The sequence below is a fragment of the Protopterus annectens genome, chromosome 2.part0, assembly GCF_019279795.1.
Source record: "Protopterus annectens isolate FY-2018-M chromosome 2.part0, PAN1.0, whole genome shotgun sequence".
In the NCBI taxonomy this organism is placed as follows: domain Eukaryota; kingdom Metazoa; phylum Chordata; order Ceratodontiformes; family Protopteridae; genus Protopterus; species Protopterus annectens.
The window spans coordinates 135,061,995-135,080,235 of NC_056728.1; the positions used below are offsets into that span (position 1 = coordinate 135,061,995).

An 18,241-nucleotide genomic window follows, 5' to 3' on the forward strand; every position below is an offset into this window, starting at 1 on the left:
CCTATGCAGGATGGGAATTGTCAGGGTGATCATAGTTCATTCTTAGACTCTGCTTTGTAAATCTATAAATATGTAAAAGCACTGCACACTAGAATGTAGGGTGCCTCTACTCTGAGTCAGGATACCACTGATAAGCCATGTCTTTTCATAAGTGTAAGTTGAAATTGGTGAGTGGAAGAGTGGGAAAGTAAAAGAAGACAGTACACCTACAGTAAATTCATATTTCATTGGTAATCACTCATTGTCTCCTGTAGAGTTCTTTTAGTCAAATTATTTTAGTAATAATCTATTTGTTGTTGGCTTATTTAGTGTATGCCCCTCTGGTGCATTTAATTTATCCAAAATGACATATCTGACATGTTTGGGATATCTTAAGGGTAACTAAATATTGGATATTTAAACATAATAATTGTTTACACTGCCAACATTCCATCCTGATATATAAAATACTATAGAACAATAATAGAATAATATAGAATTTCATATCTCTCAAGAAAATTATCCATATAATAATTTAACATATGGAGCTCAGTTGATATTGTTGGTTAAAGGTATAAGTGATAATCCAATAGATCTATCTTTATCTGTTGGATTAGGAATGACTTTCATTCCACGTTTAATGGGAAATTCATATTTACTTGTATTTGATAGAATTAATATTTTATAGAAGTACTTTTTTAAAGCCTGACTAGAATTTTACCCTACTTATATTTAAAGAAGAAAGAACATTAAATTACACTCTCAAGTTTACACACATAAAAAATAACATCCAATGTTATCAAAGAATATGGTATAATTACTATAATCAAAATAAAAAAGAAGCAAAAAGTTTCTTCCAACAATAACTTGAAATGGATTTAACATTCTTATCATTAAATACTAATGGCTTAAATAATGCAAATAAAAGATCAAACTTAAAGCTAAATAAGGCACAAGTAGTATTTCTCCAGGAAATGCATTTTAAGACTAATGATAGCTTTATTTGGAACCCTAAGGACTATACAGTCTTAGCTCAATCATCCAATAGAACAAAGACAAAAGGAGTATCAATTCTCTGGAAGAAAAACATAATCACTCCAAAAGTTTTTTTTATAAATATGAAGACAAAGAAGGTCTACTAGCATTTGTTATAATTAAATTTAATAACAGAATGTGGACTGTAGCTAGTCTATATTGGATCCCAGGAATTGGAGCAGGAATGGTTAAAAAACACCTAGATTTTATTTCCCACAATTATAAAGGAAATCTTATACTGGGAGGAGACTTTAATTGTACCTTAGAAGCTTCTGAAACCACCAAGATGTCTTTTCACTTAGCAACTATTTCAAAATTCTTAAAAATATGGATTGATTCATTTAATTTAACAGACACTTTTAAAGTAAAAGATTATAAATCCTTATTATTTTCCCATAAAGACCATAGATTTGAAACACAAACCAGAATGGACAAATTATTCGTAGTTCAAGATTTACAAACAAAAATCCTCAACTTCTCAATAGTTCCATGCCCCTTCTCAGATCATGACTCTCTGATAATGAAGCTTCAAATAGAGTTTAAACCTATAATCCTCTCAACTAGAATTCCATCATATATCACAAAAATTAAAGAATTAAGACCCTGGATGTTGTCAGAACTACAGTTATTTCTTGAAATTAATAATACAACAGAAATCAGTAGAGTCATGGTTTGGGACTCATTAAAACTGTATTTATTTGGTAAGACACTTAGCTGGTACAAAGACAAAGTTAGAGAGTGGGAATCTGAATCATTAGACTTGCAAACCAGACTCTTGACAGCAAACTCTAAACAAAATCAGAATTGTCCAGAAGTCAAAAAAGAAATAGAGGATTTAAATAAAAATATGATGAAATTCTAACACACAAAACTTGTCTAGCCTTGGAAAAATTAAAAATAAACTCATTAGCCACCTCCCCCAGATATCTACATAACTTATCTACAAGAATTAAACTGCAATCTAAAGCAAATAACATTAGTAATATATATCATGAAAAGAATGGGCAAAAAGCTATAGAAGACATCCTTGAAGCATTTTGGTTCTATTATATGGAACACTTCAAAAAAGAAGATTTAGATACCAACCAAATAAACTTAGATACAAACCTTATCAATATAAAACAATTCCCGAAAACTTAAAACTAGACCTACAAAAACCTATATCCTACAAAGAAATTGTTGACAAGATAAAATAAAGTAAATCTAACAAAGCTCCAGGGATAGATGGTATAATTGCAGAAATTTACAAACTCTTCCCTTCAACAGTAATCTCCCTTTTTCATAAAACTTTGCTAGAAGTCCAGTCAGAAGCAAAAATACCACCCTCATGGAAATATTCTCTCATAACACTAATTCTAAAAGATAATACATCATCAGACCTTTGTACCCCATACAGACCTATATCATTACTGAATAATGATTACAAAATATTCATGTCAATACAAGCTAACAGAATGAAAATCCCACTTTCAAAGACAATTAATAATGATCAAACTGGATTTTTATATAACAGGCACACACATGATAATATTAAAAGGATACTTACTCTTATAGAATATGTGAATAAAGAAGATAGACAAACACTTGTAATCGGATTAGGCATAGAAAAAGCCTTTGATTCCCTCAACTGGGAATATCTATTTAAAACTTTAGCATTATTTGAATTTCCTCATCCCTTCATCTTATTACTAAAAACATGTATATTAATAACTTAGCCTATATTAAATTAGGTCCTTTCACCTCAGAATCTATCCATATAACAAAAGGTACTAAACAAGGATGCCCCCTTTCCCCTATTTTATTTGCTTTGGCTATATAAATACTTGCAGAAATAATATGCAGTAATCCAAGAATAAAAAGAATAGAAGTCTTTGACCAGTAAATATCTAAAATAATGCTGTTTGCTGATGATATTTTATTAACCCTATTAAACTCCAGAGAGTCATTAGGAGAGCTAGAAGAAATAATGGAGACATTTTATAAGATTTCAGGTCTACACTTTAATAGATCAAAATCAAAATTTCTATTTTTAAATAAGAAAAAAGAACTACAAGTTACAGATAAATCCATCATAGGAAAACAAGAACTTACGCTAAATTATTTGGGACTAGTATTATGCAAAATTATAAATGAAACAATATTAATAAATTATAAAAATATTATTAAACAATAATATATATATATATATATATATATATATATATATATATATATATATATATATATAAAAGTGGAACAAAATTATATTAACTTTTGAAGACAAATTGCAATTAATAAAAATGGTCTTATTGCCAAAAATACTATATGTAGAATTAGCAATACAGTTAATTCCTGAAAGATGCATTCTTAAAGAAATAAACTCATGTTTAATAAAATGTTTATGGTATCCCAAAAAGAATAGAGTAGCTCTAACTCATCACATTAGACCCAGGAAACAAGAAGGATTGAACTTCTCAGAAATAGAAACATATATATAAAAGCATCTGTGCTTAAAACTACAATAGACTGGATCAACCCAAATTATTTTGCCAATTGGAAAGAATTAACAACGGCTATATTAACAAATGAATTTAATCTGTTAACATTTTTTTTTAATAGTAGACAAATCAAACAAACCATGGTACATACTATGCATACATATACAATATAATATAATAAAACCTTCTAAAACAACACTGATTAATCATTACATCAATTCCTTTAGGAAACTTATAAATGCAAACATAGATCTTAAACTTTGGTTTGACCTTTTACCCCCATTTACCATCACTAAGAACTTTCCTCACAAAATATATAGGGGAAACAATAACCTCCTGGGAACAAAATGGATTCTTATGCTGGTTTCAATGTGTAAATAAATTAAATGTTATAGATATACATATGATAAAAACTGCTTACAATATTCCAACACAGGACTGGTTAACCTTACTAAGCATTCTAATGTATACTCAAGATTTATGCAGATTAATTAATAATTCCTCATTTAAAGATATTTCAAATCTAATAAGTTTTCTGGTATGAATTTATATATAATAGTTGTGAAAAGAAAAATTCCATTTCAAATCTATGTAAAGAGTTAATAACATATAAAACAATTCCCAGGCCATCATACTGGCAGTTCTTAACAAAAGGTCAGTCATTGCAGTTAACAGAAGAAATTAAAACTAACATCTTACTATCAGTTAATTACACCTCTTACACACAGTACTGGAAAATATTTAACTGGAAATACTTACATAGAGCATTTTTACTACTACAAATGTTTTTTGCTGGAGGTGTGAAAAGTCAAATAAAGCAGACTGGATGCATATTTTGTATGAATGTAATAACATTAAATCATAATGGAATGGAATCAGTCATTTTTTACACTCTTTATTTAATGAATCCTTTACCTTAACTAAAGTATTGATAATACTAAATGTAAATGAAGGTCCCTACCTGAATAAGACAAATATGTATTTGTTATGGACAATACTTGCTATATCTAGGAAATGTGTAACCTAAAGGTGGAATTCAGATACACCCCTGACCTTGGAAGAATTTTGTACTTTACTGAACACAACTGTATTGGTGGAAATAAAAATCAAAGAACTACGAATCTATCCCAGGCCATTGGTAAATAATCCTTGAAAGAAAGTTATATTTTTGTTGGACACTCTGCAATAATCAATATTGTATCTCTGATAACTGATCTTTTAATTCTATATTTAATAACATACAGTGTATATAATTGAAAGTCAGGCTATTGTAAATATTGCATATAGTTGTTTAAAATGATATTTAAAAATATTATGTAAATGTTATTTTAATTGAAAATAAAAAAAATATTTCAGAAGAAAAAACACTCATCAACGCAGCCAAAATCTTTTCTGGAAAATCCTCAATCATCTCTTGCACCCTGGAAAGTCTTCATAACTCATCCCATCCCCAGTGTGTCAACCCACAACACAACTTGCAAATTCAATACCCATTTTATTGAAACAGTAGTTGTACTCCAAAAAGATACTCATTCACCTCCATTCTAGCAAACAGCCAGCAACTAAAATCCTGCTTTTACTCTAAATATGGTCTCTGTCAACATTATCAAAAATATTTGACTAAACCTAAGCCTACCACTCTAGCAGTCAACAAACTTCTCTCAGAATATATTAAGATGGTCAAAGATGCTATTGCATACCCTATATCCATATTCATTAATAGATCCATCCAGGAATCCTATGTACGATCAGTTTGGAAACAGTCTTAATCATTCCACAACATAAGGGAGGCAGTTCTTTTGAAGTCTTCAACTGCTGACAAATTGCCTTACCTTGTCCTCTGTTGAAAATCCCAGAAAAGTGCATTTGCTCATATTTACTTAACCTTCTGTCTCCACAACAGCATGGTTTTTATCCATACCACAGTACAAATACAGATCTACTCAGCTTTCTAAAATATAATTAACATCAACAGGAAGGCCAGCAAAATGGTTTCTGCAGTATTATTTGACTTAGAAAGGCCTTTGAGATCATTAACACCATTTCACCTCAAATACTTCTAAATAAACTGGCCAGCCTTGACGTCTCCACAACCACTCTCTTCTGGTTTCAAAGCTACCTTAATAAAGTGAAGAGGCAAAACAACATTCTACCTTCTTCCCAGTTTCTTTCGGTATCCCTTAAGGCTCAATCCTGGGCCCACTCCTATTTACCATATTTATTAATGACCTAAACTTAGTAAGCAAGCCAATATGCTGACAACTTCACCCTCATATGCTTAGCCATTACCATCCAAAAACTGGAAAATCTAATCCAAGAAACATTCACCAATATTAAAACATGGTTATAAAAAGGATATCTACTTCTTCATCCCCTCCAAAAGCTGAACTAATACTACTTACAACAAAATATTAATGTAATACTCCAATCTCCTTCACTGCCACTTCAGCAAATAATATTACATTAGAAGGCATCCAAAACATTAAATTCTACATGCCTTACTAGACGACAAACGTTTGTGCAACATATCCTGATACTTAGCAAAAAAAAAAAAAAAAAACTTAAAATGGTAAGCTCACTTTACAGAACAGAACCCCTCATGACAGACAGCTGAAGAAAAATTATTAGTCTTTTCTTATTTGCTACCAACACAGTTGTATGTTTCCTGTGTTTTGACCATCTACAGTCTTCTTGTGTAAACAAAGTAGGCCTTTCTTCTGTAGCTCCCTCTGTCTCACAGACACACAAACACCCACACACATACACATACTGCATGCACACTTAGGGACAGTTTAAATTTGCCATTCAGACTTACCCATGTTTTGGGAGATGGGAGGAAACTTGAATACCTGTGGAAAATTCATGTGAACAAATGGAGAACATGGGGACTCCACACAGGATTCCTAACCAAGAATCAAATCAGAGAACCATAATAACACACAGATGAAATGCGGTAATAAAACCAGGTCTTACTGATATTAAAATGTGTGCAAGATGAACCTTCTCTCAATTCACAAACATTTCTACAGGAAATTGTACAGCTCTGTGTGCCTCACTATAAAAGGGAAAAAGGGCATCATCACTGAATTTAGCAAGAGTGTTCAGACTCACAGCTGCCCACTTATAGGCACAGGGTACCATCAGATGCCAATGTAAAGGATACCACCAGCAGTAACGTATCAAGAATTCAATGAGGAAGAGATTATTGATCATGTTTGAGCTAATTTGAAGGTTGTATTTGATCTTGGATGTCTTGTGTCACCCACACAGAGAATCAATACAAATGCATTACTTTCCCGTATCTGTGGAGACCAAGCTATGTATTGCTGTTTCCATGTTAGCTACAGAGACCTCTCAAAGACCTGGAATGTGAATTTTCATGCAGAATAGCAAAGCTGAGCTATAATCGCCTTGGGTATTTAGCAGGCCTTTGACTTGTGCTCATCAGTTTGCTTAGTATAATGTTAGTGCATATGAACGGTCATATATGGTTTTCTTGCTAATACCAAGAGTACCTTATATGACATTGCCCACAACTCTGAGGTACTGAGAGCCCTAAATTGTATATATTTATCATAAATACCGAACTGGCTCAGAGTCATCAAGGTTTGTAAAAAGGAAGAGCTGTCATTCTGTGAATTGCCAGGTTAATGTGGGACATGTATGGGATCATAACAAAATTGTCCATACTGCATCCAGGCATTTTTCATTGCTCACATATGTCACACACACCTAAGCATTATCACTACTTTCTGTTTACTGCAATTCCACGTGGCCATCTAGTTGGTAAGTACAGGCACTGTGGCTAATGTTAAAGCATATAGCTACGTTTTCTAGGGTGACCATTTGAAGTAACTCCCCATCCCATGTGTATACTGTGTTGCACGTGGTGTAGAATCCTGTCTGGATCCCTACATTATGACACCCATAAGAATCCACTGGGTGCAGCTGAATACCAGTATAATACTGCTCACACACAAACTCACAACAATGTACACCATGCTCAAAACTTGCGTCTGGTCCCTTGACGTATCTGGGGGTGGGTGGATAAGTCACTCCAGTATGATCCTGTCTCACACAGCCTGCAAGGTGTTCTTAGAATGATGTTTACTCCATACTGTGGTAGGAAGGAGACAGGCTGGTTATCCCCAGGATACAGAGGGAGTATCACTGTTAGTTGGTGCCATAACTGAGCGCTCTCCCACTGGGGATGATAAGTGCTCTTGTTGTGCAATCTCATGTTCTTGGGTAAGTAAAGTCACAGTTTCAGCCTATATTTGGGGTGGTTTTAATGCACAGAATGGAGAGAAGGCAGTGCCTCTGTGACATCAGACTGTGATTACAGTATGCAGCCTCTACACGTGTCACTCTAGCAGTGCTCTTCCCAGGGAATACATAACAAAAAACATTTAAACATTTAAACCATACTATAATGACAGAGATGGCTTTGGGAGTATGCCACATGACAGCAGTAGGGATAGATATGAGAACACACAGCAGGCGCACATCCTAAAAGGTATGTAGAGAGTTAGGTGGTTATTCCTGCTACTGTCAGATGGAGTCACCTGGTAATCACCAGAAATATGGCCCTGCTGTAGTACATGTGGAGGGTGGATACATGTTTGAGTATGGCTACTATACTCACCATAATAACACTTCTGGCCATAACAGTACTGTTGCAGAGACAGCCATGTGCTTGGACAGCCTGTATCTTCTACAAGGATGATGAACATGCAAGTATGCATATTCTTATTGCTGGCCTAATGTCATGTGAATTCCAGTGTGAGGGTACACATCCTTAGGAAGGCACATGCAAACAACTTGTCATGCACTTACAGTGTTTTGTATACTTCCTTTGACTGCCTATAGAGCAGTATATTGCTGCTATTCCTCTTAGCAGTACTGCTCAGAAATGCCACATTGTCTTCCATAAATCAACACAATTTACCCTAGAAAAAAATGACAGCATGCTTGTAAGACTAGGCAGGTTTCTAGTTGTTTACCATGTGGTTAAATTTGGTCATGAGGCATGAATGGCTCTGAATGGCTATACCTTTCTACCATGCACCTGTATCACAAGGTGCAGCCTACTGCCTATACCTGCCTTGGGTAGCTCCTGGCCATGAGCTCGCACTAGAGAGCTCTGTGGGTCTTCACATTGTGCTCCTCAACAGGTAGCATTGCTGTTGAAATCACACTGCAGATGTGATTCACAGGATACCATTTTGGTCCTTGTAAAAATAACGCCACTTTTACAGAAGATTTGAGATGATGGCAACTTCTACTACTACCTGCTGGAAAGAACCTGCATGGTGTGTGAAAGGAATCAAGATTATGTATGCTTTATCTTCTTGTCAGCCATTTCAGGTAGTACGTACTGAAATGCTGTGATGGTGCATTTACAAAATGGATGCCTGGTCTGACTTGGCTAAGGAGTTGCCATAAGCCATGGTGGGCATCATCAGGACAAGAGAGCAGTGCAGGCGTTTTCTTGTTAATCTGGAGTAAAGAATGTCACATGTCATTTAGTAACATGTATATTTATTTAGTTTTTAGTAACTGGGTAGGTGGGAATGGTATAAAGACATTTTTCAGCCATTACCCAAAAGTAAAGAAGCAAACAATATGTGTACTCATGAATATAGCAAATTTTAGAACAGTACAATAACAGATGTTTGACACAGACTCATATGTGCAGGGCACAGAGAACAAGGTACACTTTAGCAAAGTATGTACATTATATATAGTATGTACATTTAGGATAAAAGTAGGGAAATACTGACTTGTTAGAAGTAAGATGTTAACTACCTCACTATAATCTGGGAATCATACATGACCCTCAAACAAGCAGGATCAGAGATTCGTGGACTTTGTAAACATAAATACACTGGACTGACTAGTCTCTACACCTGCTAGGGGCACTTCCATCCTTGACCTGATCTTCACAAACATGGAAGAGAGTTGAACCTCTCACTCTCATGTAATATCTTCACTGGTCAGGTTGGGCCATAAAGCTGTCTCCTTTGAAACAAAATGAAACCCAGGACCCCAGCTAACCCTGGCTGGAACTGTTAGAAATTATTGTAATACAAGCCCCAGCAAATGTTCAAGCCCCCCCCCCCCCCCACACACACACACCCTGAGAGCATTGCTACATATGTGGAACTGTTCATGGAAACACTGTATAGTCACATTAAGGGCTGCAGAGAGACAGCTGTGCCTGTTTGGAATAAGCACAGGACAAACTCAAAAAACAAGCCACCCTGGTGGAACCCCAAAATCCATAGGTTGTATAACAAAAGAAAGTCAGTCATGACAAAAATTAGAAAGTACAATGCCAAGCAAGGTAAAAACTCCCTCTTCACTCTAAGTACTCACCATCACAGGCCAGCACATAAACTGGGTGGGTGGGCAGGGGTGGGGCTAATCAAATCTTACAAAGGCAAAATAGAGTTAAAAATAGCTTCCCAGAGCAAGGACAATCACAGGACATTCTTTAGCTATGTCCACAACCTCAGTGGCAGTAGACAATTAGCGCTGAACTAATTGTAAATGGAGCCACCTATACTGAGCCAGAAAATATACCAAATCAACTGGTCAACAAATTTACATCCAATTTTGCCCCCTCTCCCCCCTCAGACTGCCTTCAGGAAATACCCTCGACCATAGGTCTCCCAACTGCCATTGAGGAGCAGGCCCACAATACACTTTCCATGGCCAAGACAGTGCATCATTGGCATTGATGGTCAGTCAAGTGATACAATACCACAATCGGGCATTATAGATAAACTCACAAAATTAGGTTTAAAACCCCATGCCACCCACTGGACAGTTAACTGGCTCAGAGATAGGACCCCCAAGAAGTTAGGATAGGGGAGTCTAGTTCCACAAAGAAGACAGTTATTAGTGGAGTCCCTCAAGGCTTCTTGTTGGGGCTGCTCCTGTTTGGCATTTATTTCTCTGAAGTCAAGACCAATGTCAAGGGTGACTTTTTGGCATTTATGCAGCGGGGCAAGCCCTCACACTCTCTGCAAAGTATATGTACCAAGTCCGAGATTGCACTGCAGTGAAGAAAAGGTTAAATTCCCCGATCCTCACTGTACCGCAGTCTCCATTCAAAAGCTTTGAGTTTTCAAATACTCGATCATATGGTCTTGACTATATGAATTTTGAGTTTCTGAAAACTCGATCAACTGAGATATATATATATATATATATATATATATATATATATATATATATATATATATATATATATATATTTTATGTATGTGTGTAGATATATATATATATATATATATATATATATATATATATTTTATGTATGTGTGTAGATATATATATATATATATATATATATATATATATATATATATATATATATATATATATAGTGGATATAAAAAGTATACACACCCCTGTTAAAATGCCAGGTTTTTGTGATTTAAAAAAATTAAACCACAATAAATCATTTCAAAACTTTTCCCACCTTTAATGTGACCTATAACCTGTACAATTCAATTGAAAAACAAACAAATCTGTTAGGGGAAAAATGCAAAAAATAAAAAATGTACAATAAGCTGGTTGCATAAGTGAGCACACCCTTAACCTAATACTTTGCTGAAGCACCTTTTGATTTAATTACAGCATTCAGTCTTCTTGGGTAGGAGTCCAACAGGATGGCACATCTTGACTTGGCAATATTTGCCCACTCTTCCTTGCAAAAGCACTCCAAATCTGTCAGATTGTGAGGACGTCTCTTGTGCACATCGCTCTTCAGGTCACCCCCCAGATTTTCTATTGGATTTAGGTCTGAGCAATGGGTGGGCCATTCCAAAACTATAACTTTCTTCTGGTGAAGCCATTCTTTTGTTGATTTGGAAGTGTGCTTGGGGTCATTGTTGTGTTTAAAGGTGAAATTCCTCTTCATCTTTAGCTTTCTAGCAGATGCCTGAAGGTTTTGGACCAAAAGTGACTGGTATTTGGAACTTTTCATAATTCCCTCCACCTTGACGAAAGCCCCAGTTCCAGCTGAAGAAAAACAACCCCAAAACCTGATACTGCCACTACCATGCTTCACCATGGGGATGATGTTTTTTGGTGATGCAGAGTTTTGTTTTTGCACCAAACGTACCTTTTGGAATTGTGGCCAGAAAGTTCAACCTTGGTCTTATCAGATCATAATACATTTTCCCACATATGTTTGGGAGACTTGATGTATTGTTTTGCAAATTTTAGCCAGGCCTGAGTGTTTTTCTGTTTAAGAAAAGGCTTCCATCTTGCATCCCTACCCCATAAGCCAGACATATGGAGAATTCAAGAGATTGTTGTCACATGTAGTACACAACCAGTACTTGCCAGAAATTCCTGCAGCACCTTTGGTGTTGCTGTAGGTCTCTTGGCAACCTCCCTGACCAGTTTTCATCTTGTCTTTTCATCAATTTTGGAGGGATGTCCAGTTCTTTGCAATGTCACTGTTGTCCCATATTTTCTCCACTGTTTGATGACTGTCTTCACTGTGTTCCATGGTATATCCAAAACCGTGGAAATGTTTTTGTTCCCTTCTCCTGACTGATACCTTTCAACAATGAGATCCCTTTGATGCGTTGTAAGCTTTCTGTGATCCATGGATTTTGCTGTAGGAGGCAACGGAGTAAATGTCAGGAAAATCCTACTAGGACAGCTGAACTTTATCTGGGATTAATCAGAGTCTCCTTAATTGATGGCAGGTGTGTACCCAAGAAGACTGAATGCTGTAATTAAATCAAAAGGTGCTTCAGCAAAGTATTAGTTTAAGGGTGTGCACACTTATGCAACCAGCTTATCGTACATTTTAAATTTTTTTTATATTTTTGTACAGGTTGTAGGTCACATTAAAGGTGGGAACATTTTTGAAATGATTTATTGTGGTCTCATTTTGTATATCACAAAAACCTGGCATTTTAACAGGGGTTTGTGCACTTTTTGTATCCACTATTAAGTTTTTTATGCAAGAGCATGTGGTAAATGTATGTTAAAGTAAATTCAGCTGCATATTATGGTTGCTATCAATGGCCACATTTCCTCTGTGGACTACCAAATGCTTGTGCACTCTAACAATGTAAGGACCAACTCAAAATCAATGGAAATCTCTTACCATGGATCTGCATGTACCAGATATGCATCCCCCCCCTCTGGGAGGATGTCACAAAAAAGCAAAAAAAAAGACCTTTTTATGAACATTTTCAGATCAATAGCATGATTTCAGAAATGCCTACAGTATCACCACAATTTTACTATCTGAAATTAACTTCATCTATTGTGACATAAATTATAGTCTTGTCACTGCTGGATATTTGTAGATATGACAACATTCTACTTATGAAGCTGAACAAATGTAACTTCCATTTTTTTAACTTCTACTTTATTAATCTTTGTGATATTATTTTTTATTGTGAAATTTTCCATATCTGGATGCCATTGCCTGTATCTCTCTTTGAATATCTTTGGGGCTGCCTTTTTTGTTTTGATCATTTGGCCTTTCAACTTTGCATAAATTTTGCACCAGTATCAACTCTCTCTTTTTTTCCCATGTCCATATTTCTTTTTTATAGCTTTCAAAAATTTCTAGATTTTGTTGTTTATATTTTTGCACTTCCTCAGATGCTTCTTTCTCCAAAGAGATCAAAGATCCTTGGTCTATATAATGTTTTTTGCAAATCTGTTGTATTAATGAATACATTTTTTTTATTTGAAGCTTCTGACAGTTTTTCTTGTGAAAGTGTTTTTTTTTCCTCTAATTTTTCTCTTAATCTTTTTGTATATCTTATCTCTGGAAATTCTGGGCTTCTTGCGTAATAGAACAATACGTAATTTCTTTCTTATCCTCAATAGTCTACTTTATCCTCTTTATGGCTCTTCTTTGGACTATCAGTTTTTGTGATTTTTGTGGACTGCTACTTCTTTCTACAACAGGGGGGGCATTCTCCCCCCTTGGCCTGGCCTGGCCCTATTGTAGGAATGTTTCAGTATTTTGAGGATTTCTCCTTTTTTAATTTCTCCAAATATTCTAGTAAGGGAGAGATTATACATGTGTAGGTTAAAGGTATGGCAATTTTATGTGCTGCTTTAAGGAAAGTGGGATTCAGCATGGTGAACTTGGAAGAGGAATGCTTAAGATTTTCCAAGAGATTAAGACAGACAGACAAAAAGCAGATAATTAGATAGATAATCCGCTGTGGTGGTGCTGCAGTAGCATTGTCGCCTCACAGTAAGACGCTGACCGGTTCGACTTTCAACTAGAGCGTCTTCTGCGTGGAGACATGTGTGAATGGGCGTATCTTCATCGAAGGTTGTGCATTAGGGCTGGCAACTCAGCAATTAAAAATCAACTGCCAATCATTAGCGGACCTGAGTTCCGCTGTGGCGACCCCTAACCGGGAAAAGCCGAAAGACACAACAACAAGGAGCATCTCAGCAAACTGTAAACACTCATAAGAGTAACAAAGACAAAGGTATCATTTTACATTTAACAGTAACATGGTCGTACTCACCCCCCCCCTCCCAAAAATGAAAACTGTTTTTATTTTTTGTTTTTTTTTGCAGGTGGGCAAACCCCTCTGGTCTCCCATACCCCCTGCTACTTATATATATATATATATATATATATATATATATATATATATATATATATATGTATGTATATATATATATATATATATATATACACACACACACACACACACACACACACACACACACACACACACACGTAATCTGAGATCACACTACAGCCGGGTGAAGGCAAATTCACTTATCCCTCTGCATAGTGATGTCATAGAAAAGGCTGTCAGCAACATCTCCATAGAACAGAATGTACACTCACATGAGCATTCACTCTTCTTTACAGGTCAGAAGACCCTTCACTCATTTGAGTGTTTGCTATTCTGACCTATAATCATAGACAGATAAATTGGTACGGAAACACTATTAGTGATCAAGTGTCATTCTGTTTGAATGCATTCATTTGGGAGTGAAATTGTCAAACGGAGTGTAGTTTGAACATAATAAGTGGGAGGGTGGTATTGTTGTGAGATAGTTGAATGCTAGAGAAAGGGGGATTGTGCAATCTTGAAGCTGGTATATTTAAGAAAAAAAATTGTGCACGTTTCCTTTCTATCATACTTCGGCATGTTTCCCTTTCGTGTGATCATCTGCATGTACTTCCCCTTTTTCCTACTTTGCTGTGCACCCCTTTATTTTCCTTTCCCTTTATGCATGTAACAGGTGTCTAGTGCAGCTGCAAATAAGATAATGATACTTATTTTTATTTATTTATTTTACTTTAATATTTGTTAACCAGGGTAGAGCATTGATCACAGATGGCCAATTTGACTCAGCGGGGGGTGGGATGGGGTGAGAGGGCTATAACTGGACTACATATCAGTAATATGTAAAACAGCACAAGTATATTGAAACACAATATCAACTGTCATTAAGATGTTGTAACATATGCAAACAGCATATGTAGTAGAAGTAAACAACATGAGATTTCATTTAGACCTAGTAGAATGGAATATGGTAGACAATAAAATAAAACAGATACGTGTTGTAGAAGACAGGGTATTATTTGTAATTTTTAGTGCATTACCTTTTGTAGGGAGAGAGAGTGAGGGAATTCATAAGTAACTTGCTGAAAGAATGAATGAAGGAGAGGGTAAGAGGAGTTAGGAATGCAGAGGGGAAATGAGACAGTTTTATCAGGAACGGAGAGCTAGGCAAGGGGATAAGGTAATGTGACTGGATGAGTAACATACTACTGAGCGATATGCTATGTAACACATGCAACGTAGATGCTGCAAGCACTACTTCATATTGGGTTCATTCTTGTTTTGTTTTTGTATTCTCATGGGATTGCACAATGTACCATGTGGCTGCTGTGTGGACTCTGTCTTGTATTTCTTTGCATGCATCTCACTGCATAGCTCTGGTTACATGCACAGATTCACTGTACAGCTCTGTGCACTTGTACAGTTTCACTGTATGGATCTGTTCACTTGCACAGTTTCACTGCATGGGTAGGCCCATTTGCCCACTTTCATTGCACGACTAGGTCCACTTGTATGGTTACTTTGCAGCTCATTTACATAACCTTAATACACAGCTAGCTGCACATAAGGGCTGCTTGCTTTCATTTGGATTCTCAGTTTCTCCCAGTGTCATTAAGTAATGTTGCTTAGGTGTGCAAGGGTTACACAAAAGTGCTAGGTATGTCTATGAATTCCATCTTATTGTTATTGTTATTGCATTTTACTCAGTGAGATATGGTTTTGCATAAGGCAAATCATAGTCAAGCAATTCTTACAAAATACATTCACATTTCATACTGTACCATAGAGCCTATGCCATGTTTTGGCTTATTAGTACTATGGTAATCTGTTCTACTGGATTCTAAATTACGACCTGGAGAAAAGCTGCCAGATGGAGAACATTACCTGGCATACGATGCACAGAAGAATGTTCCATTCTGTGTTATTTTTAGAGGATACTTACTTGTTACACCTGATACTGCTAATGATGACTATATAGTTCCAAATTATAGAGGAAACACTGACTGTATTTTCTGTTTTTTCTTTTCAGCTGAAACAAAAATCTGCTTTAAATACTACCATGGAGTAAGTGGGGCCCTAAGAGCCACAACTCCATGTATCACAGTGAAGAACACAGCTGCAACGGTAAGCGGAACATTCCTACCTTTGGCAGTAGAGTGAACATGTCTGTTCGACAGTAAAAGAAGAGGGGATCAGACACTAAAAGATGCATCCATATTTGTGTGGGTGAGAATGTAATAGTTGGCAATAGGCTACAGTCTGTTTACTTGCTTATATCATAAGTTTATGGAGGAGGAGAGCATCAAATTATAGAATGCATTCCATATTTCAGAGGTTCATAGAACACAAGTGTTATTCACATATTAAACCCCAGAATGTAGAAGTTACAGCTTGTGTAAATGAGGTTAGATGAACCACACTTTAGCACGAAATATAAATGGTGTAACAGCAATTTGATTTTACTGCACCCCAGTAACACATACTGTCTTTGTAAATGAATCCTGTTTGTTCAGCAAAGCCATGATATTATGTTTGTGAGAAAGGTGTTTTGTAGTAAAAGTCTAATTTGTAGTTTTTATTTAGATAAATGTACTGAAACCTCAAAGTTTAATTTGACTGTTACTGTTCAAAAGACAAGTGCTGCTAAAATTTGTGAATGCTCTGAATGTGATTTTGTACTGTACATAACATAGGTATATAGCTTTTGTAGGTCAAGGGTTACATTGTGTTCATTTACTCATGCAATAGTTATTATCTTGTTTCTGTGGCTGGGCTCTCTGAGCACATCATAACTTAAATTCAAGGCCTGCAAGCCATAATTCTTTTTACTGCTACTATAATCTCTGGAAAGTACATGAATCTAGTGCAAAAAATGAATGGAAAAAGTAAACTTTGTGTTAGGAGCTCAAAGCAAGGAAGCAGGTAGCTATGAATCAGCTAGTATGTGATTTTTGGCGCTTTTAGGAATAAAACTGTACTAATTTCTATTTCTGAAATTTTCATCCTTGCTGCTCATTGTTTGTGTGTTTAAAACTCATCTTTATAATAGTGAACCTTGAGTAACTGCATTTTACTTCTGTTATTCTGTTCTTTCCTTCCTACCAGCCAAACCACTCCCTTACCCACAAGCTAACTGTGCCTTCCCTAAGTACTTTCTCTGCAACTAGGTTGACATTTTTTCAACCAATAACCCATGACTAGGAGTGGGTATCACGGGATTTGCCAACAATTGAAATGGTTTCACCCTCGAGATCAAACAAAGCCAACAGTAGACAAATCCACATCCAGCCATGGGTTATTTGTATTATACAATGACACTACTTAAGAAAGAAAGTGCTTACCTTTATTAAATAATGCCATTGTATAATGGTACTTTAGTGTTCTTCCACCTTTGTCACTGTTTGCTGATGTACTATGCATGCATAAGGTGCATACATCCCCAAGCTTGCACACTACATCAATGCAGTACAAGCAAGCCTCCAGAGAAAAGAGCATTCCTCTAGTGGTTTCCTTCTCTCTGTGATTCAGTTTTCTGTCTGTCTCTCTCTCTCTCTCTCTTTTTTGAATCATTAGTGTTTGACATTTTGGGAATCATTAGTGGTTTACCACACTTTTTTTAATTTTATGAGGTACAGGACCAAATATTTGGAAAATGAGGGCTGTTCTGCTGAAGTCTGGAGAGCTGAGCAGTATGGATAATGGCAGTAAGTTTGATCGTAGTAACATTAGCTACGTTTCAGATGTCTTGAGTTTTGCGGAAAGGCATAGGTTCCTAGGTTCCTAGAATGGTACTAGGCTATTGACTCGGAGACCCTTATAAGCCTAGCCAAGAATTTTGCCCATGTTCCCTCAAAGTCAGCACCTGTTTTCCCTGTCCAGCAGGGACACAGTTGGGTTTTCAGCGGTATATTTTCTGTTTCCCTTCTAGTTGTCTTGGTTCCTCTTGAAGATGGCTAGAGAGGTACTCTGCTTGACATGGAGAGGGAGTCTATTCCACAGACGGGGGAGTCTTTGGGACACAAATCTATCCCGCCAACAAGTTCTATTAATGTCAAAGACCAGGTTAAGGCCTTGCATGTGGGTTGCATGAGTGAAGTTTGTTGTATCAATATGCAGCAACTCCATCAAGTCTGGGTCTGAAATGGCCTTGTATGCCAGACA

The 18,241-nt window shown here is 36.1% G+C and overlaps 1 protein-coding gene across 2 annotated transcripts in view; it reads left to right on the forward strand.

The window, feature by feature from the left end:
* The window catches only part of HECW2 (HECT, C2 and WW domain containing E3 ubiquitin protein ligase 2), a 2,117,141-nt gene that overhangs the window by 1,205,188 nt on the left and 893,712 nt on the right, over nt 1-18,241 (forward strand). For both annotated transcript variants that reach the window (XM_044060621.1, XM_044060622.1), the window contains one exon: nt 16,110-16,204. In XM_044060621.1, the coding sequence (XP_043916556.1) occupies nt 16,110-16,204 (95 nt within the window). The remainder of the gene's footprint in view (nt 1-16,109; nt 16,205-18,241) is intronic.